The 21,558-nt window shown below is 45.9% G+C and overlaps 1 protein-coding gene across 6 annotated transcripts in view; it reads right to left on the reverse strand.

The window, feature by feature from the left end:
- LOC144728968 (interleukin-31 receptor subunit alpha-like) overlaps positions 1-21,558 on the reverse strand; it is a 45,856-nt gene that overhangs the window by 4,627 nt on the left and 19,671 nt on the right. For 2 of the 6 annotated variants that reach the window (XM_078608768.1, XM_078608766.1), the window contains exons 7-15: positions 21,303-21,456; positions 20,836-20,918; positions 20,392-20,611; positions 18,564-18,782; positions 18,059-18,160; positions 15,101-15,247; positions 10,729-10,875; positions 9,403-9,458; positions 273-300 (exon numbers count right to left, since the gene is read on the reverse strand). In XM_078608768.1, coding sequence (XP_078464894.1) covers positions 273-300; positions 9,403-9,458; positions 10,729-10,875; positions 15,101-15,247; positions 18,059-18,160; positions 18,564-18,782; positions 20,392-20,611; positions 20,836-20,918; positions 21,303-21,456 — 1,156 coding nt within the window. Of the gene's footprint in view, positions 1-272; positions 301-986; positions 3,709-4,183; positions 4,449-5,725; positions 5,906-9,402; positions 9,459-10,728; positions 10,876-15,100; positions 15,248-18,058; positions 18,161-18,563; positions 18,783-20,391; positions 20,612-20,835; positions 20,919-21,302; positions 21,457-21,558 lie in introns of those variants that run through there. The other 4 variants (XR_013587591.1, XM_078608767.1, XM_078608764.1 and 1 more) reach the window with 4 other exon arrangements.

Genomic DNA, 21,558 nt, shown 5'->3' on the forward strand with positions numbered 1-21,558 from the left:
ACATATTTGCACGGAGGTGAGATGGAATTGTATACATGGTTGGCTACATATGGTGCGAAATAAGTTCAACATACATACGATGTACACGAGATAGGTGGTAATGTAAAGGAGGTTTAATCAAGGGCAATCGTGTGCGATAAAAGATACAAGAGCGTCGTAAATGTTTAACAGAATAATCTAACTTAAAGCACATTTAGACGTGCACTCCTGCATGAGTAACCCTTAGCTAATCAATGGGAATGTGGTGTGTGCGTGCACACGGTCATTCTTACCAAGGTTGTCATTTTCTGGATATTCATTCTGTGAAATATAAACAAAATTAAACACTCGATGACCATTTTCCGACAACATCTTGCAAACTACAAGGGAGCAATCTTGTGCAATACAGATAGCAAATACATCCATCCTCCAGGAAATATATTGTCTTATTTATCCCTTATTTATCCAGGTAAGAGACAAAGGCAATTCATGACACATTTTCGCAACAAAATTGTGGGTTATTTTATTCCCATAGCCTTCTCCAAACCCAATGGTGAGGAAATGGCAGTACAGCAAGTGGCGTTATGAGTCCATCCGTACAGCTCCTTGAGCATAATCGCTTCGCATTAATGGGCATTTTCCGGGTATTCCTGTTTCTTCCCACATGGGAAACATAAAAATTGACAAACATGATTTTGGTTCGGTTTATTTCTTGCTGATCATTGTATTATTATATATTTTTACTTGGTTTGCAGCTGATTGAGACAATTTTGTATCGTTGCACTTGAGAAATAAATAGAACAGATGCCGCAATGCTCACGGAACTGTTAGGATGGTCGATGTGCATTGTTTACGTCACCTGCCAAACAGCACCATCGGCAACACATCCAGCAATTATTGTGATGCTCTGCTAAGGTCACAAGGCCTTCACTCGTTTAGATCAACAGGGCACCATTGTACCAAACATTACAAAACCTGAGCTCAATAACCACACACAGTGCACTGCCTACAATTTGAAGGGTACCTTTATTTAAAAAAGATATCAGTGAACAGTGAATCATAGAGCATAGACAGCAGAGCATGTCATTAATCCCAGGCAGGTTGCACCCATGAACGTTGTTCAGTCTGAGCACTGCTCCTCCCCTAACTCTTTGGTTTTTTCGGTAAAGTCACGTAGGTAAAACATTAAAATAAATGAAAACTAAATTAAATCACGACGTTTCGGGCGCAATACAAAGGTCCTTCTTCAGGTGGGGACAACGTAGCGAAAGCACAACCGCTTAGGTATGTCTCAGAGATGGCTGTGACGAGGAATTATATACTCGCTGAAGCTTTGTGATGCAGATGGTGGAAGTAGATAAGCTAGGATTACGCAGCCTTTTGTTATGCTGCCGATGGGGTAAATTGGAGATGCACAAGCTAAAAGAAACATCAAGCTAATAACGAACCACAGTGCATAGCGCACGGTCAGTGATCAAACGGCGCACAGGCTACACCACCGCGTCGTCGTCCACAGCGTGGGAGGTGATGACCGCAGGTACGCGGCATACGCTGCGTACGGATCGACAGGGGAGAGACGCCTAGCGCAGCGACCTCACGACCCAGCGAGAACTCGTACTGCGCATATGCCCCCGACAAATGATTCCATTCCACCACCTCTGGCAGCGAGACAATGTTCATTCAGCAAGGGGGGATTCAATACAAATAGGATCAAAGACATGCGATTTTCGTAATAAGTTTCAATTTAACAGCATCAGAATCGTGCAGGCTTTTAATTTTTCAAAAGGCATACGTTTAAATGTTACTGATTGGAAAATTACCGAGTATCCCGAAGATAATGATGAGTAATTTCTGATCTTTCCTGCTCCTCCAAGCACTCTGTCGGCTCATGTTTGCTTGTCGTACAAGTGCTAAGTGCTGAGTACATAAAATAGCTCGTTTCCATAGACAGCAAAATCGAGTTGGCCCGATGCTTCCTGTAACTCGAATTGTCTGTCAACTGGCATTTCCATGAACTTCCAGTCACCCAAGTTGTCGCTTGAGTTGGGGAGGTGGCTACCCCGGATTTAAATTAAATTCCGGCCCTGGCGCGATTTTCCCATGCAAATGAGACAATAGTTTCTCTCCCCCCTTCCCAGGGTTGTCTGTGTGTCCCCCCCACCTCAATCCGGACACATCGGGTATATGGGCCTGGCGGATATTCGCGTGCGGTTGTTTTTGCCGCCCAACGTTCTGCAGCGGGCCTTTGATCTTGTGTACAGCAAAAATCTAACAAAAATGTTTTATTCCGGTCATCTATGCATTTTTTGGTTGACATGACATCTCCTGGAGAAATCTGCAAAAGTATGGCTCCAGCCCAGATGCCAGCAGACTCGTTGTACCTGAAAACTAAACAGTTTTCTTTTTTTACCAGGTAAAGGCCCACTGAGATATTTAGCTCTTTTTCAGAAGCGACATGGCCTGAAAATGATAGCTCAACGAAGTGGATTATGTGGAAATTTATAGCGGCCAAATACTCTTAAACACATGTTTCTAAATGTGGAGGGAAAAACCGGAGGACCCGGAAAATAATGCACCCAACCAAAGGGAGAACACGCAAACTCCAAATATGCAGGCGTCAGGGTCGGGATCTAAGCAGCGACCTCCTGTACACCAGGCAAGGTAGTTAACATTCACCACAGTGGCTCATGGAAACAGGTGGCAGTGGGCAACTGATTTGTGGAAGCACGGTAAATGACTGTACCTTAGATTTGCACACAGTGAGAGCACCCATTAAGATACAATACAAACAAACATACATGCAAGGCAGACGTGGGTACACGTTGGACAGATGGCGCAGGTTTTGTTCCTATCGAATGGCCGGGTAACTTGTCAGCAATTCTGTTTGACGTTGGGTCTGTCGACACAAAGCACAGCTGGGAAAGCCTTTTCTCCGTGCAGCCAAAAACCAGAACCTGTCATTCGCCGGAGGAAGCCATGACATGCCATGTTAAAGCGGAGACTCCAAATCAGGAAATGACCCTTATCCACACTAAAAAACGATTCAGTAACTGTAACCAAGTAACAATCTCATCATAATTATCTCCTTTGCAATGTTTCTTCACGGGTCCTCGCCTGCTTAACCCTTTCCCGTTCTGAGATGACTGCAAGTTGCAGGCTGGGTCCCGTTCACCGAATCTCGGAACACGCAAGCGGCTCAGCATAACATTTATTTAGAGTGGCGTAGCGCCGTTGTTTTTAAAGACATTGACCTCACCACAGAGAACTGTAGCAAAACGACCGCACTCGATGAGAACTAGTGCCAAACTGTGCCACATATCTTCCCGTATGGCCTTGTGGGAGGTTCGGTACCAGTAAAGTTATTTAATTTTTTCTTCCAACTCAGATTCCGAATTGGAAGAAAAACTGATGACGTACACGTACGTCATCAGTACGTCATCGGAACGGGAAAGGGTTAAGAAAAGCAGAGGGTGAATTTTATTTGAATCGGCCGCCCAGCGCGCCTCCCGCATCTCCCCTGCTCCAGCGAGACCCTCCGCTGAGTGACACACAGAGGGGCGCACGTTCCCGCACGACTCTGTTTCGAACACCTCCCCCCAAACCACCACCACCACCACCACCACCGCCTCTGCCACAACGGCAGGAGGCGTGCCATACGCGCGGGTTGCCAGTTGCGCAGTGCCTTCACGGTCTCGCACTTCCGAGCGTGCGGGGGCAAATCCCTTGAACCTGCAGGACAAACGGAGAGGAGACGCTTGTACACACACATAGGAATCGGTCCAATTCCATACCCAGATCCACTTCAATTCAGATTAGTTTTTCAACGTTGATGGAATAGCGGCATAATTTGATCCATATTGCTTGTTGCTCAATACTTCCCAACGAATAGTTCACGTATATTTTTCTGGCAATAGAAACACACAGGTAACTGATGAACGCGTTTTGTTTTTCACAAAATGCAAACCCAGCCACCCATGTCACTGTGCGTTCACATATTACATTTATGGTTCTTGCAAATTAATTCATACCAGACTTCAGCTCAGAATACCAACAGTGCTGGATTAGTCCATAGACACGGTCATCACTTCCCAGATTTCCCGGCCACCCCTTTGTTGTCTTACCGCTGCACCTCCAATTAGCACGGTTGGCTATGTACGGTACGGAAAAAGTTCAACGTGCATACATTACATTAATAATCTCTTACCGGAAAGACAGCCCTTGTTCCTCTCGCGTAAGGCCCTTGGCCACAGCGAATCGCCATCGGGCTGGGCAGGGCTCACGTGAGGCCACAGGCCAAACATCCTGTCCAGCTCCTCTATAATAGCTGGAGTGGAGGAGACTGCTCGGTCTGACGACAGCACTTGGAGAAGGTCCGTCAAGAACTTGCGTCGCAGGCTTTTCCGCTTCTTATTTATGGTCTGCAGGTTTAAGAAAATGTGTTTGCGTTGACCATGCAGTCTCCTGAACATCTATGGTGAGAAGGCACAAGTTTAGTTCGGGGAATCATTGTCTACCACAAGTTATATTATTACATGCACCAGGTGCAGTAGCTGCCTGGTAAGCAATGCAACAACCAACCAAACTAACAATGACCCTCATCAAACAGAGTCCCGCTTGGTGAACTGATATAAGAACAAGAAACAAAACATATGCATATGCATTGGTTCTCTCACGCTTTCCAATGATGTTTTGTCCTCTTTTTTTAAATAGCGATATCACCGGTCCATTACATGAATTAGAAACGTGCACGAAGAAACATTCTCGAAGAAATTGAAAAGTGTAAATAATTGAAAGTTTGTTTAAGCTGAAGCGTGGAAAGTTGCATGTTTGGAATTCCACTGAGAGACAGAAAGAAGAGCGTGCGGATCAGAGGGGCACTTTAAAGGCATCAATATGACTCAGTGCTTTCCATGTACCAATAAGTAAAAATTCAAAGCTCTCAATAGAATGCTACATCAGATGCCCAATTCATTGTAGAAATGCTTAAATAGTTTCGATTTAAAGCTTTCGTGACTGCAGGGATTCATCTTCTTGGTTCTTTCGGTAAAGTCACGTAGAAGGGAAATAATAAAATAATAAAAATAAAACAATAAAATAATTCTCACGACGTTTCGGTCTGTCGGAAAGACAGTGTCATTCAGACACTGTCTTTCAGACACTGTCTTTCAGACACTGTCTTTCCGACAGACCTGTTCTTCACCTGAGGACGGCTGCTTGCGTTGTGGCCGAAACGTCGTGAGAATTATTTTATTATGTTTTATTTTTATTATTTTATTATTTCCCTTCTACGTGACTTTACCGAAAGAACCAAGAAGAAGCTTAAATAGTTGTTAGTAGTTAAAAAGTGTCATGGCAGCTTCCCACATTCATGCCTTGTATCCATCATTTAAATGGAATATATTATTACACAAGAGTAAAAATAACAGTACATGATTATTTATCTGCAATCTGTTACAACAACATGAATTCGTTCCGGTAATGATATGTCAAGAAATGTATCTGTAAACAAAATAATATCTGCGTGTTGTTTTGGTTGTCCCGTTACGTGCTAACGGCACGCTGTTCACCAGAATTGATCAGGCGCGTGTCAGCTGACACCCGGACGCCGCTGTTAACGAGACATTCCATGACAAGGCATTGTCCGGGCGAAATGTCGCCATGAATAACAATTTTAAACATTCTTGGAAAGGGAAAGTTTCGCACGTATCCTTGTAGCGTTGTGCGTGCGCGCTGCCTTCAAGCTGACCTGCCCAACAGACGACGTCGTCTGCTTGAGCTCCAGGCGCAGGCGAATTTGCTCGAGGGCGCACCCGCCCTTGCGCAGCACGCGACTGTACTCGGCGCACATGGCGAGCGACGCCTCGTTGTTCCCGCGAGCACGCGCGTGTCCCCGTCCCGAGTGCCGCATTGCGGCAGTCTTCTTCTTCTGTACGCGACCACGATTCCTACATGTACCAAAAGCCTCCCTCCTCCGGACCCCGTTCGAGGCCTTTTCGTTTCTCTGTACGTCCAGCTCGCTAGGGACGCCGCCCTTACGCTCCCGCTCACGCACGAGACCCAGAGTACGGGCGGCCGGGCCACTCGAATTTTCAGTTTCCGTTACTCAACGTTCACCTCTAATTTTGGTTTCTGCATACCGTACTTGAACAAAAGGTTGCGCATAGATGAAGACCTGATGATGCAGGGAGTGATGAGAAGGAATCTGGAACTATTTGGACACGTACGTAGGATGGACAACAATAGGAATATTGAAAGTGGGTGCAGAAAAATGAAAGGAACCGGAAAGAGTGGAAGACCTTAACCCTTTCCCGTTCCGAGATGACTGCAAGTTGCAGGCTGGGTCCCGTTCACCACTGCATCTCGGAACACGCAAGCGGCTCAGCAGAAAATTTGTTTAGAGAGGAGTAGCGCCGTTGTTTTTAAAGACATTGACCTCACCGCAGAGAACTGTAGCAACACGACCGCACTGGATGATCACTAGTGCCAAACTGTGCCACATACCTTCCCGTATGGCCTTGTGGGAGGTTCGGTACCAGTAAAGTTATTTAAAAAATTCTTCCAACTCAGATTCCGATTTGGAAGGAAAACTGATGAACTACACGTACTGCTTGATGACGACATCAGAGATTGGTGCCGGAAAGATGTGGCACCCCTTGAGCATATTGGCACAAGGCAGAGGAAAGTGGAAACAAATGACAAAATGTGCAGTGGACACCTACGGGCCATCTGCCTATGGATCGTGATGATACCTTCCTTGTACAGGCGTGTGGCTCTCAACCTGTGGGTCACAACCCCTGGCTTTCAAAGAGTGGGGAGCAGAAGCTTGCGTCGTGGATACACACATTGGTTCTTGGACGTAACTGCCTCCAGTTACGCCCAAGAGCCAAAAGTAATTCCGTGCGACGTTCCTACAGCGGCATCGAACGTCATTCACGCATTATCTCACCTTGCATGACAGCTTGTTGTGCGGCTTGAATCGTCACGTTATTACTGCTGATTAAAGACTTCCGAGAGCAAGCGGGTGTTGTAGAGCGTTACGGGAGCTGTGCTTACCCTCGTGATCGTTCCTCCCTGTCACGTTGTGCGTGCGAGGCGTGCGTTGGTGTGCACGGGGCTGACATCAGTTACGAGCAGATCTTTATGCGATTACAGTCCCGGAACCTCACAAGATTGTCCAAGTTATCACACCGTGTACTGATGTATTGTGTTGTTGTTTTTATATTGCCTCTTATCGGAGATAACTAACCATTTTAGTCATATGGATGTATATATGTCTCTGTATTGGGGCTGCCACCTCTTCCACTGCAGACATTTTTTCAGTCAGCCTAAATCTATCAAAACTGTGATCTCTACTGTCATAAAAGTTTACCATGACACTAGTACCGGTTATCGGCACAAATCGATTCCTGCCACCCGGACCACAGATGCCCATTCCCTAGACTTTCCGGGTAAAATCCAGGAGCTATGACCTCAGTAAGGTGGGAATCCTACCCCGTGTCCATATCTCTTCCATAGCCACACGTACCACACTATGGCGATGTTCTAAACGATCAAATGTTTACTTTATCTTAAAAGCTTTATCTTAAAAGTTTCCAAATAGACGTGCACATTAAGGACAATTCACGATACCATGATTGCATGTGTGTATGCTGATGGCGATGGACTAGAAATGAATTACAGTTTCAAGCTTATTTTTCCGAGCCAGTTAAGAACTCAAGAGACCAGGATGAGTCTCATTTGCAAGACTGACCTGGGGCATTAGTCTGCCAGAAGGGTGCGCTGAACGCTATGTCAAATCCCAATTGAGTAATTTGCGGTGTAATTTTCAAATTGATGAAATTTTAACCGTTATTTTTTCCTATTGCTGATGTAGATGCCGAGCAACAACTATAATTTGACATTCAGGTGGCCAAGCCAGATAATTGCATTACAGGAGTAGCGGAATGTATCGCCGTGATGGCACCTTCATATTTGTGGATCGGGCATTGGGTCGTTAAACGTTGTACGGTCTGTTTTGGATGACCACGATCGTACGCAGAGTTTTCCATTTTCCATTTGTGCATCAGGTATCTGCATTTACTGCCATGGTTTGTGCAGTGGATGCAATTTAGGGTGGACCATGAGCTTTGGACCCTGATGCCGGCACACAACGGTCTAAGCTCGAAAATTACGTCAGGGGATGTTTTGACGGTTATTCCACACCGCGGTATTAACCAGGGCGGCCGCTGGTCTCGAACCTTGAACCTCTGCATCGAGCAGCGAACGCTTTGCAGCTGGGCTGTGTAATTACTGCTCTGTAAAGTACAGCCCGTGTGTCAATCCATTGCTGGATGGAAACATTCCCCCCAATGCCACGTGGGTCGTCAAGAGTTATTTGGCCATACTTCACCACATTCGTCAGTGTTGGTTGGTGAAGGTAGATTTTCTGCACTGTCCTCTACTGCCCACAATGCATCTCTCTTTTGTACATGCGGGTCGCCCATCCAAGCACTGTGACGAAATCACGTGATATTTTCCAAGCCAATTGGTCTCGGGCAATTATAACTGTGTCAACTATAATTACGGTATAGTAATTACAATCGTAATCCATTGCTAGAGAGGTCACGACCGCTGTTATTGCTGTGATAAGCAAATGAAAGTGTTTCTGTAGTGAAATGCTGAAGGAAGTATTCCTCTCGTAAATTTGCAATTGTAATTATGATTAGACTAGTCAATTTCTATACTCGTTCTTGTAGTCATTATTATAATTGTAAACTGCAACGCTTTCCAACCGAGGTTAAGAGTATCAAGGCATTAGCTGTGTCTGTCTGTAACATGGGGCCCACTATCACTCAATATGAACTAAACTCGAGTATAAAGCTGTGTTGCGATTAGGGACTCCTCCTACAGAAAACCAGAGGGTTAGCGCCAAAAACCAGTAAGCGCAAAAGCGCACACACAGAAAAAGTGCACTTCTCCCCGGCTCCGGTTGACGGAATTACATCAAGATGTAAATTAGGTCATCACCGATACCGTTAATTGCTGCCGTAGCATATTACTGTTACCAACAATTAATTTAATACAAATCAGAGAAATACCTCCACGGAGTATTTAGGAATTGTCGCTGCACGATGAAGGAATTCACACCAGACTTCGTTTAGGAGTCACGAGATGCCGTATCAATGCCATCGACCAGACCAAAGGTCCTGAGAGTAGCGCTAGAAACGTCTTGAGCCGCCCTGCGCGGCTCCCTTGCTGTCCCCTTGCGCTTAACGGGGGGGAGCGTGGTCGAGCGTGGCGCACGGCAAGCCACCGAGGCTTTCCAACCGAGATCCCCATTGTCGGGTTTTGTTGAAGCGCAGCCATTTACGGCGCTCGTCTTACATCACCGACATTGGCCACGTTTGGCCATCGATCGGCCTTGCGATGTTTGCGTTTTCTCACCTCGTGGGTGGCGTTGCTGCAGAGACTATCTTGATCCACGGGACCACCTTTGCACCCTGCAAACGAGTCAAGCAGCAGCCCTTTTCACTTCGCCGTGGAACCTGCCCACTCACCATCACACTCGGTAAACTATTTTAAAAAATATATTGTTACCTTGGTAAGGCCCACTGAGCTATGTAGCTCTTTTTCAGAAGCGACCTGGCCACAAACGATAGCTCAACGAAGTGGCTTATCACGTGAAAATGTATCGCAGCCAAAATGCTCTTAAGCGCATGTTTCTAAATATGAAGGGAAAAACCGTAAGACACGGAGGAAAATCCACACCACCATGGGGTGAGCGACAAACAAACTCCAAATATACAGGCGTTCGGGTCGAGATCGAACCCACGACCTCCTGCATACCAGGCGAGGCAGATAACGTCTCACCACCATGGCGCCCTACTAATAACGGTTCGTTCATGAACGGACGTAATTGGTTCCCCAAATGATCTGATTAAATGGGCTGCCCATTATTTAAACTAATGTACATCAAAGTTGGGCTCAGATTAATGTTAGAGTGAGAAATGGTGTTAATTTCCTTTTAAAAAAAAAAGAAAAATTTCAATGTGAACATCTTTTAAAAGGTACCCAGGTAGTGTCTCCCATCGTCGTTCGAGTGCCGATGCTCTTGTTGGATTATCACATTTGCAGATAAAAGTGGTTGTCAATTTTTTAATAGGAACATGTATACAGCGATATGCAGCTTTAAAACTAAGGCTACACCAATTAATGTCATCCAAAGGGATTTTCAAAATGGGGGTACGAAGCTATATTTTACACCTGCCCACCTTAACGCCCCTGCGTGCGATTCCACTTATGTTTCGGGTCGGTATTTTTGTTCTGAAAAAGGGATTTTTCCAGAAACGGCATTAATTAAAACGATGGTGCGATGTTATCGAATTGTCCTGATGCAGGTTTGCCTGCGCGCTGACTGGAGTAATGTCTGTTGCCCTATAACGCGGTGGTAATTGCGTTCATGAAGAACACCGCGTTATGGAAAAATTACACTTAAATAACCATTGATTCAATGTGCATTAAGGGGTAAGTCCCATTGCAAGAATAATGTTATATTTTATTTCGTTTCATTTATACCACTTTATCACGTCGAGTTTTTGTTCAAGAGTATTAGCTTTTCTTTTCTTCACTTCACTTCCACTAGCACTACTATCGGAACACGTCCATACCCTTGCCATTCATGGTAATTAAATTCAACAACATATTTGTAAGGCACAGTCCGCAAGAACACTTGAGATGTGTAGCAGAACTGGCTGTACACGTTGTACTCACCCAGAACTCCTTGCATCCTGAAGTGGGTCTTGGCACCTGGTGGTCCCTCGCCGACCTCTGTCATGGCCGCCACCATCACCGAGTATTCCACGCTGGCAGAGAGGTTCTTCAATGTGTAGGCACAAGCGCTCCCACGGATCAGAACTCCTACCGGAACGTGGCACCAAGGGGAGAGGACATCTGGGTTCTCTTACGTACAGGACTACAACTATGTTCGATGTCGAGAGGGTGCTCGCCTATAAACATTTGGCAATTCGTAGGCATTTGATCAAAGAAACCGACTCTGCTAATGATGAGACTTCTTCTTCTTTAGTGCTGCCTAACGGCGTGTGCGACTTCACGATGATATTGGTCCCGGTCTAGCACGGCGTGTAGAGTTTGTGCTGTTGTTAATTGTAGCCATGTTTTGATGTTACTGAGCCATGTCGTTTTTGGCCGTCCTGGTCGTTTTTTCCCTTCGATTTTTCCTTCCAGGATTAGCTTTAATAGCTGGTATTTGTGGTCGTTTCGGGCAATGTGGCCTAGGTAGTAACACTTCCTGCTAATGATGGTCTTCAGCAGTTGCCTGTCAGTGCCCATATCTTGCAGAACTTGTGTATTGGTGGTTTTGGCTGTCCATGGGATTTTCAGCATTCTTCGATACAGCCACATCTCGAAAGCTTCGAGCCTTTTTGTTGCTGTTATTGTCAGTGTCCACGTCTCAACTCCGTACAGCAAAATTGATCAGTGTGCGCAGTTTCAGTGATGTACTCAAGTTGCGGTCTGCAAGGAGTGTTTTCCATTTAATAAATGCTTGCCTTGCTTGTTCAATTCTGCTCTTGATTTCGACTTCATGGTTCAACTGATCGTCAATGATTACACCAAGGTATTTAAATCGGTGTACTTGTTCCAATTTTTCGCTACCAAGCTTGATTGTTATTTCGCTTGTAGTTCGGCTGACCTTCATAACCTTTGTTTTCTTTTTATTAATTCGTAAGCCCCATATTTGACTCTCTGTGGCAACCTCGTCCAAGATTTGTTGTAGGTCTTGTTCCGAATCGGCCAGCAGTGCAGTGTCGTCGGCATACCTGATGTTGTTGATGTATTGTCCATTGACTTTAATACCAATGTTTTTATCTGCTAGTGTTCGATCAAAAATCTGCTCCGAGTAGATGTTGAAAAGACTGGGTGAAAGTGGGCAGCCTTGTCGTACACCTTTTTGTATTGGTGTTGGGTCTGTCAATTCGTTGTCATATCGGAGTTGGGCTGTTTGCTTCCAATAAAGAGCAATGATGAAGTTGATGTCGTTTTTATCTAGTCCCAGTTGTTTTAATAGAGCTGCTAGTCGGTCGTGGTCGACTGAGTCAAAGGCTTTCTCGTAATCTATGAAGCAGATGTACACTTCTTTCTGATGTTCGTAGCATCGCTGTAGTAGTATCTGTAGACAGAAGATTGCTTCTCTTGTGCCTAGTCCTTTGCAGAAGCCAAACTGTGTGTTCTTCAATGCATTTTCGCATGTGGAGCGTATGCGCTGTTGGATCACCTTCAGGAAGACTTTCAGCACGTGGCTCATCAAGCTTATCAGTCTGTAGTCCTCGCATTTCCGGCTTGTTGCTTTCTTTGGTATGGCCACAAAGATGGATTGTAGCCAGTCGGATGGAATTTTATTGCCATTGTATATTTGATTGTACCAATTAGTCAGTTGTCGTATGTTGTTACTGTCTAATAGTTTGAGCAATTCCACATGGATTGTGTCGGGCCCGCACGCTTTGCCTGACTTAGCTGTTTTGATTGCATGTTCTACTTCTGATGTTAAAATGTGTAGAGCGTCTTTCGACATCTGTTGGTCTTTTTCTGCAGGTGTTCTAATGGCGCCATAGAGCTTGTGTATATAGTTTGTCCAGGTGTCCATTTTTTCTTGTTTATTTAGGATTGGTTGGTTGTTGTCCGCATACAAGGTAGCTGTTGGGGCTGGTCTGTAGATGTTACCAGCTTCTTTGAGCTTCTTGTGCAGAGTAAAATTGTCATGTTTTTTAATTAGTTCTTCAATCTCGGCGCATTGTTCTTCCATCCACTTTTCTTTTGCCTGTCGGATTGCTTCTCTGATCTTCTGTTGCATTTGTTTGTACTTCTCCAAGTTGTTGTTTTTGTACATTCTTCGTTGGCTCATTAGATCGAGAATACAATGTGTCATCCATCGTTGTTTCTTTTTCGGTGGCTGATGTCCCAGCATGACTTCTGTTGTTTCTGTGATGCATTGTTTGAACGAGCGCCAGTACTCCTGAACATCTGCTGTTTCTGTTGTTATTGAGCGGATGCTATCGTTGAGATGTTGCTGTACTTGTCTTTTATCGGCGCTGTTCTTCAGTTTCTCCAGGTCTGCTCGTCTCGTCTTTGTACATTGTATTGATCGCAATTTGAGTCTTATTGTAGCTGTTACTGGGTTATGATCTGACGATATATCGGCTCCAGGGTAGGTTTTTGCTGTAATCACACTGGACTTAAACCTGATGTTAATTAGGATATAATCGATTTGGTTCCTGACGATGTTGTTGTCGGAGTCTTGCGGCGAGGTCCACGTGTACAGTCGTCGAGGTGGTAATTGGAACCACGTGTTAGCAATACTGAAACGTTCTTCTTGGCAGAATTGAACCAGTCTGTCGCCTCGTTCATTCCTTGTTCCTAGTCCGTGTTCTCCGACAATGTTCTGCATTCGACCGTGGCCAACCTTGGCATTGAAATCGCCGAGGATTATAGTGATGTCTTGCTTCTTCAGCGGCTTCAGCGTGTTGGTTAGTTGCTCATAGAACGATTCGATTTCATGATCTTGTTTATCTGCTGTTGGAGCATAAACCTGTAGAATGTTCACGTTGACTTTGTTGCCTGCTAATTGTAGTAGTGCTATTTGTTCTGATACTGGGGTAAAGTTGTTGACTTTATTCGCTAATTTCTTGTGTACTATAAAGGCGACACCGTATGTTTGTTTGGTGTTTTCTTCTCCTCCGGAGCAGAAGATGTGGTGTTCGCTCGATATAAACTTTTTTGTTCCAGGCCATTTAGTTTCGCTTAGACCGATTATGTTGATTTTAAGTCGATCCATTTCTTGTATGACATTGGCTAGTTTTCCTGCTTGAAGTAAACTTCTAACGTTCCAAGTTGCTACTTTGAAAGGGTTCTTTGACACAAGCTCGGAGATTCTTAGCACCCCTGTCCTATTTAAAGGACGCCGATACTCAGGGCCTTTGTTGATTTTGCTTGTCATCATTGAAGTTTTCAAGGGAGCAATAATCCAAGTAGTTTCCCGTTGCTTTCTTGGATCACCATTTATTTGAAAAGGTCATGTGGGGACCTTTCGAAACGGGTTTTGTCTGACGTCTCCACTGAAGTCTTCCCGCCTTGGGTGACCCTTCTGAGAGCACTAGGCTCTCGACGGTATAGCGATCAGCTTCTCAGACGTACACAAACTCTCTCGCCGCGTTAAGGCACCGTTTCTCGAGAGAGAATGATGAGACGCCTGAATGTAAAACCGGTCCAGAGTTTGCCTTGTTGAACTAATGCTATTGAAATCATGTGCTCCCAAAAGGCGGGCGTGACTGACCGGATGTGTAAAATATAATGCAGACAGACCTCGCCAAACACGGGGGTTACGTTCCTGGAAAATGCAGTGCTGGGGAAAACGGCGTTCGACATAATCGACCTTATGGAAAAATAGGATTGTGTTCTTGGGGACGTAATGGCTACCTCTCCCTCTTTGTTTAACACAATTTACAAAATTCGTTATTGTACTCAAGGATGCCGAGTCGCTCACCATAACTTGTGTTAGTGTACACTCTTTATTTTTCAATTTCACCTCAACACAAAACGTCCATCTCCATTCCTCTTCACTCACGCCCGATGCCTGCCCCTGACACTGTCACTTGAATGTTGATGATTTGACATCTGGGCGCCTGTCTGACGTCCTCAGCGAGTGGACAGCTAGATGCATGCGACAATGTGTGAACATTTGCGTTGCGCCATTGTGCGTGTTGAGTCATATTATCACACTCAAAAACACACTCACACACAAAAACACACGTGGTAAATAAATCATTCTCACAGTCAATTAATTCACACCTTACAACGGGTGCAGCTCCCTCACGGGACTACTTTTCGACGCGGAGATGAGAATTTTAGCTGCGTCAAACCGCATATACCCAAAGCATCACCCGCATGTTCCGGAAAACAGACCTCAGTATGTAAACCGCGTACAGCCGAAACACGCGTTCGATAAAAAAAAAAGCCGCATTGGGCAAGGTTTTCCTGTATTATATTTTACGTTGAGGGACAAATATGTGAAGTATGTTCTCTGCTTATGTCTCCTTTTTACTTTACATGAACGCTTATGCCCACTTACTGTGACTCGCGTCGGGACCTTGGCCCCAGTATATAACGTGGCCGGTGATAAAACCTCTCCTCTCTTTGGTTGGGATCCCCGTCCAATTGACGTCGACGGATGAGAGCGTGATGTTGGCGACAGAGACTTTGGGTCCCACGTTGGGTACTGTTTGGGAAATCAAGGGGATTTTAATCGCGTGCATCCTTCGTTAACGCATTCCCCCATCGATCTGAGATGCCTTTGGCAACTACACGTGAGGCAGGAGGCATTCTAGCACCGTATACCATGGTGTTCCAACTCACCAAGTCGAGTTTAACACGTCGGCTTTCGCGACCAATATCCATAAGAGGTTTTTGGGTTAGATTACGTAAATATAAATGTGTCGTTAAACCCGCCACCACCTTACACAGCCAGTTAGTAAGGTTTATCACATAAACGGAACATGCCAATTAGTTAATAGTACAGCACACCAGTGTGTTGGAGAGTAAATCCACAACATTTACAATTCGAGTACGAAAGTTTTGCCAGTAATTAATCACCAAGTCTACATCATTATTGCGAAAAACATTAGTTTTTGGAATTAAACATTTGTGCTTTAAACACTGCTTTGCGTCTTACTTTCAGCGGCATCTTATAAGTAGGATAACCCTGGACTGTGCACGCATTTCATGAAGACATATCTCCACAAGACGTGATCAACAGGCGACTGGTTATTCAACGCAGTACCTTTCGTCCACTATTCAGAGGCAGATCTAGACACTTCCCTAGGGAGTGGGAGGTGGGAGGGCGTCCGGAAATCTAAAGAATTTTTAATCGAGCTCTTCATTAATATAAAAAAAATATTCAATGCATTTCCTATGGTAAATATCGGTTAAAGTGACATCGGTTAAAGTTTTTTTTCGGTTAACATTTTGCCTCCTATAGGACCCCCATGGTTTCGACTATTAACATTATGATGTAACGTGTTTACGTTGTGTACGCGGCCGCCAATTTCGGCTAATCCAAGCGCTCGTAAGTGGGCTGAGGTATGCATCAGCCAATCGGCGACGCCAATTTATCAGCGTTTAGACCTCGACTGGCTGTTTATACATTACGGATTAATGATTTTAACATGTAATTCCTATATTCGATTAGCAGTCATTTCGGTAAACAGTAGTTTTGGTGGAACAAATTAAAAACGTTAATCGAGGCACTACTGTACAAATTTTAGGGGTCTCGAGGAGGAGGGGGGGGTGATATCACTCCCAATCACCCTCCCCTCGGATCTGCCACTGGGAGTTTCATCCTGTTCTCTAAATAAAAAATACAGGGGATCACCAGTTTACAATGATCAAATTTACTACGATCCACATTTACGATGTTTATATAACGCCTCCGTGGATTGATTTACGACGTAGAACTCGATTTACGACACACCTTCCGACACGACTCTGAACGCATTTGGTTTCCGATGTTTCTTGGCGTGGAACTTGTTATTCTGAAGTGTTTTTTTTGTGTGCGTGGATTTGTACCTCTTAAATCCAATTAAATATGGCTGATTAAAGGAAAAAACGAATCGGCAAGTGATGTTTCTACTATTTCTACTGTCTGTGGGAAAATAAGTGTGGTCTTATTTACGACGCTCCGACTTAAGACGACTTACGACGACGGGGGTTTCCATGAACCCATTATTGTGACATCGTAAAAGCGGGGACGCCCCTGTGCTGGTGGTGTTTCACGTTAACGGTGCCCAGGGAGGGCAAGTGAACGGTGCGTGCAACCGCATCACGGCACACGCTGCACAGGGACTTCCCGGCGATAAATCATAGGCAGCAGAATTACTTTTTTTTATCTCTGAAAAAAAATGTATAACCGTGTTTTGTACTCTTCGTGTTACACGCGCATCCTCAGCGCGTCGAGTGACTCCCCAGATAACAGCTTGACCCGACGAGTAACAGAAGTTGCGTGAACGATTGCTGGGGATGGCAGGAGTATCACTGTAAACTGAGATAGCCTCAGACCACAGACAAGCCCCTTTGACTTACTAACTAACGATTACTATTTTTTATTTTACCAGGTAAGGCCCACTGAGCTATGCAGCTATTTTTCAGAAGCGACCTGGCCACAAATGATAGCGCAAATTATTGGCAGCCAAATATTATAAATGCATGTTTTTAAATAAGTGGAGGGAAAAACCGGAGGACCCGGAGAAATATCCACATGACCATGGGGAGAACATGCAAATTCTAAATATACAGGCGTCAGGGTCGGGATCGAACCCACGACGTCCTGTATACCAGGCGAAGGACTTAACGTCTCACCACCCACTTGGTGAGAGGCTACAGTCTTATGCACCTCCTCGTTGGAATACAGCAAACGCTTCCCTCTCATGGGTTTAGCTGTCACGGTTTTGCACCAAATTTATTGAGGTAGAACTTTACGATCGTGCCCCTGTGGCTCGACCATTCGCAGTTGACCGCGAGATCATGTACGCATCGTGACTGCACTGCCCGCGATGATGCTGCTGCAGCGTAAGAACACACGCGGTGCCGTCTTGTCTCCAACTTGTCTCCCAAGCGGACCATCTCCGGTCATCTTGGGTCAAGCGGCGCTCCCAACCTTCAATGAGGAGGCAGTGAGCTTCAGCCACACCATTTTCCTTCTTGCAGTGTACAATATTGTACACTTCATTAATTGTATTCATTCTATATATTTACCGTACAAGGTTTTATTTTATACTAGAAAATATTAATCATTACATCCAAAATACTTTCTGTATAACGTTTGGGTTGATGATATAGGGTAACAAAACAAAAGGAGGGGTTGGTGTCCTATTCGAACCGTGAATCAAATCCTAGTTTTCACATTTGCCTTTTAGTTGCGGTTAGCGGATTTACTGATTGGGGCGATTTTCAAGTACATAACCAGACCCGCGATGGGCAAGGGTTTGCTGTCATTAAAGTGAAGAGTCGAGAGAAGAGTGGGAGAGGGACACACCGCCCTGTTGAGCGTAGGCCTGCACCACGCCTGACTTTCCTTCTCCCGTCTCGTAGATGGCGACCACAGAGATGTTGTAGCAAATGAGAGGCTTCATGTGTTCTGCAACCGCAAATCATGAAATACATCATCATCATGATCAAATACATCATCATCAGTGGGTGGCAGGGTGGTGTTTAATGTTATGTAGTATGTACAATGTTATTTAACACATGCTGCATGTATAATGCACACCATTGTACAAACAGGGTTACACTAATTGCCCATTGATATGGCTTGTGTTGTTGCCCTGGAGACCGGGAGATCGATGGTCGACGTTTGGTCGCCGTGTTGATGGCATTCGTCGTGATTTCTGCTCAGGTTTATCAAGGTGGCTCTTGGTCGAACACACGTCCGGGAGTTTGGGAAGCCATGCACTGAGCAATATTGGACGTGGTCGGTGTAAATGACGAGGAAAATTCGAGCACGAACAAGGGCACACACGCCCGCACGTACGACCGCGTACCGGAGAAGACCACATGGGTGGTGTTGGCGGGGACGCAGTGCCAATGCACGGACGGAGTCGTCTGATCGTCGTCAGCGACGACCCACTCCACCACGTATCCCTCCACCACGCGTCGCCTCTCGTGGCCACGTGGCTTTGGCGGGGCCCATCTCACGGCCATACCACCACCGCCACTACCCTTATCTTCGCGGGCCTCTATGTTGAAGGGCGCAGGCAGCACTATGGAGAATCAAACGTTAGCGATCTATGAGACAGCCAGTGGCATGGTGAGATAATCATACGAATGTGTTCCTTTTGGGGTGCGTTGGCTGAGCCTGGACAGACACATAACTTAGTTCCAGTGACCAAGCGGAAGACTGTAAATTCAGAACATGGTTTTACTTACTCTTTGGTTCTTTCTGTAAAGTCACGTAGGTATACAACAATACCCATGTGACTTTACCAAAAGAACCAAAGAGTATGGATCCCTGCAGTCACGAAAACTTCAAATCTAGATGGGTTTTCTTTCCAATGACTTTCACTAGCATGTGTATGTGTCATCTATAGGGTTTCTCATCTCTAGGTATAAATGGTGTGCAGGGAGGTTATTGAAGGCTTTAATAGTCTGGAAGGTGCATGTTAGATTGGATCTAATAGGTCTCTTAAAAATCAGAATACCAATGACTTTCCAGGATTACCACAGAACATTGATGATGATGATAGTTGTGGTGGTGTATGATGGTGGTCGTGGTGATGATGATGGTAGTTGCGGTGGTGGTGGGTGAAGATGTTGGTCGTAGTAGTGGTGGTGATGATGATGTGCACAATAGCCTGGCACAAGCGCCATGGTGACATCACTGCCACTTAGTGGTGAATGGCGGTTGTTGTTGGTGATGATGATGACCATGGTGAATATCATGGTCATGGTAATAATCCTAATAATGATGTTAATGATAGTGATACTAGTGGTGATAATAAAGTTGATTATAGTAAGGTACAACACACTCGGCTGGTCCCCATGTCTCAGATAAGAGGAACCGCATCGAATTTTCCTGGAGGGGCATCTCTAGAGCTGCCTGGAGTGGAGGCTCTCCCCTGCCAGCAGTCGCGCAAGCAAGACACCACATGGCTGCACCTTTACATTTGACCACCTCCAATCGTGAACGTCGTGCTCTGTTCATTCCTCGTGTACGTGTAGTGACATCGCGGGATGGCACTGCTGTGCCGGCCCTTCATAAGCATGGCATGTGATGTAACGACATCACGAACACCACTATGATGTGTGTGGTGTACTGGCCCTAGAGGGGCTCGGTGAGCGCTGGTTGATAGCGTTAGGTGGCACCACGCTTGGCGTGCAGTGCCAGCCCTACAGGATAGGGTGTGGGTGTGCCTGGGTTACTAAAGGCCATGGCACTCTGGTTGACCCGAGAGGACACGTAACCGGTTAAGTCTACAAAGGGGGCCCCAAGTGAGGGCTCACGTGATCCGGGTCCAGATCCTGCTTGAGGATTCTGGAAGATGGTCATGGCCAAGGGCGGAGCCAGCCATGCCGCAGAAAATATAAGCCGGGTCCCCCAGAGGGACCGGCGTTGTTATTCATCTTGAAGCCTTCGTCTACGTCCTATGTTCTACCGAGTCTCTAACATGTGGACCTGGACCCGAGTTGTGGTCCGGTCCATTGTAGCTGGTTACGTTGTAATTAGTGTAGTTAGCCTGGTGGTCACCACCATAGGTTGTTATTCTGTTAAGGGGCAGTTACCCGTGTGTTGGTGTTAAATAAATGTGTTGCCTCCAAGAGTACGTCTGCGACCTGGTTGAACTCACTACATACTTAACAGAACTAACAAACCTCGGGCGGACAGGCGTAGCCAACTGCAGGGTGATGACCCGGCCAGGTTGTTCGCTTGCACGCACCACTCTGAAGGGACCTGCACCTTTCCCAGCTGGAGTGAGTACAGAGGCTGCGACTCCAGCCCATGTTGCACCACCTTTGCTTGGGTCTCCCCGTTCACTCGGTCCATCACGTTGTACGATGTCACTGGGCCCCGCGCCTCCTTGGCACTCAGAGGCTGCGGAATACAGGTTTAGTTGCTCAGCACAAGCTGCCATAGGGGCAGTCAAGACTTCGCAGTCAGCCTAGGCCTATCGAAACTGAGCAGTAAACTGCAATAAAGCTCAACACAATGCCGGTATCAGATATCAGTACAAATCTGTTCATGCCACCAGCACGCTGATGCCAAGTCCCGGAGTGCCCAGGTCAAACATGAACAGATGGCAGCCCTAAGCAAGTCACCTTCCACAGCAGGGTGAGGTTGAAGACTCCATCCGAGGAGCCTGGGCTGATGATCCTCCACACCTCTGGGCCAACCAATGGTTCTGTGCCGCAAAATGAATCACAAGCATACTCATCGTCATCATCGTCAATGTGATCATCTGCATCATAATCATCATTAAATTCTTATTGAACAGATATTTTAAAGGTTAACGATGATCTCGTATAGTGATCCCCATATACAGTACAGGGGTCAGCAACTAAAATAGAAATAATTTGTTTTCATTCCGTAAAAAAACTGAATATTTCAAGAGCCGTAATGCATGTGAATGCGAGACGATGGTCCTTGATAAATAACATCACGAAGCAGTCATTTTAAAGAGCCGCACACGGCTCTAGAGCCACAGGTTGCTAACCCCTGCCTATACAGGTGCACGGTGTGCATTGAGAGGGCGCGCAGGTGAGAGGGTGCGCGGGTGCGTCCTCACGAGCTGGCGGCGTAGAGAAGCACTTCCTTTGTCCCCAGGTCCCCTTCGGCGCCTTAGCTACTGGCTGTGAGCAGCTTATGCGCACGCAGTAGGCGGTATCCGGAGCGAGGCCGTGAATGTCCCATATTTGTGACCACAAGCTCCTGTTGAACACCTGCCTCGTGACGGCGAGCGGTGGAGAGGGGTGCCAACGTTAGCGCGAATCCTGAGGCGTTCCCGTGTACATTGGGGACGGGCAGCGCAAGGGCTCGCACAG

Source organism: Lampetra planeri, chromosome 30 (genome assembly GCF_965212315.1).
Source record: "Lampetra planeri chromosome 30, kcLamPlan1.2.h2, whole genome shotgun sequence".
In the NCBI taxonomy this organism is placed as follows: Eukaryota; Metazoa; Chordata; class Hyperoartia; order Petromyzontiformes; family Petromyzontidae; genus Lampetra; species Lampetra planeri.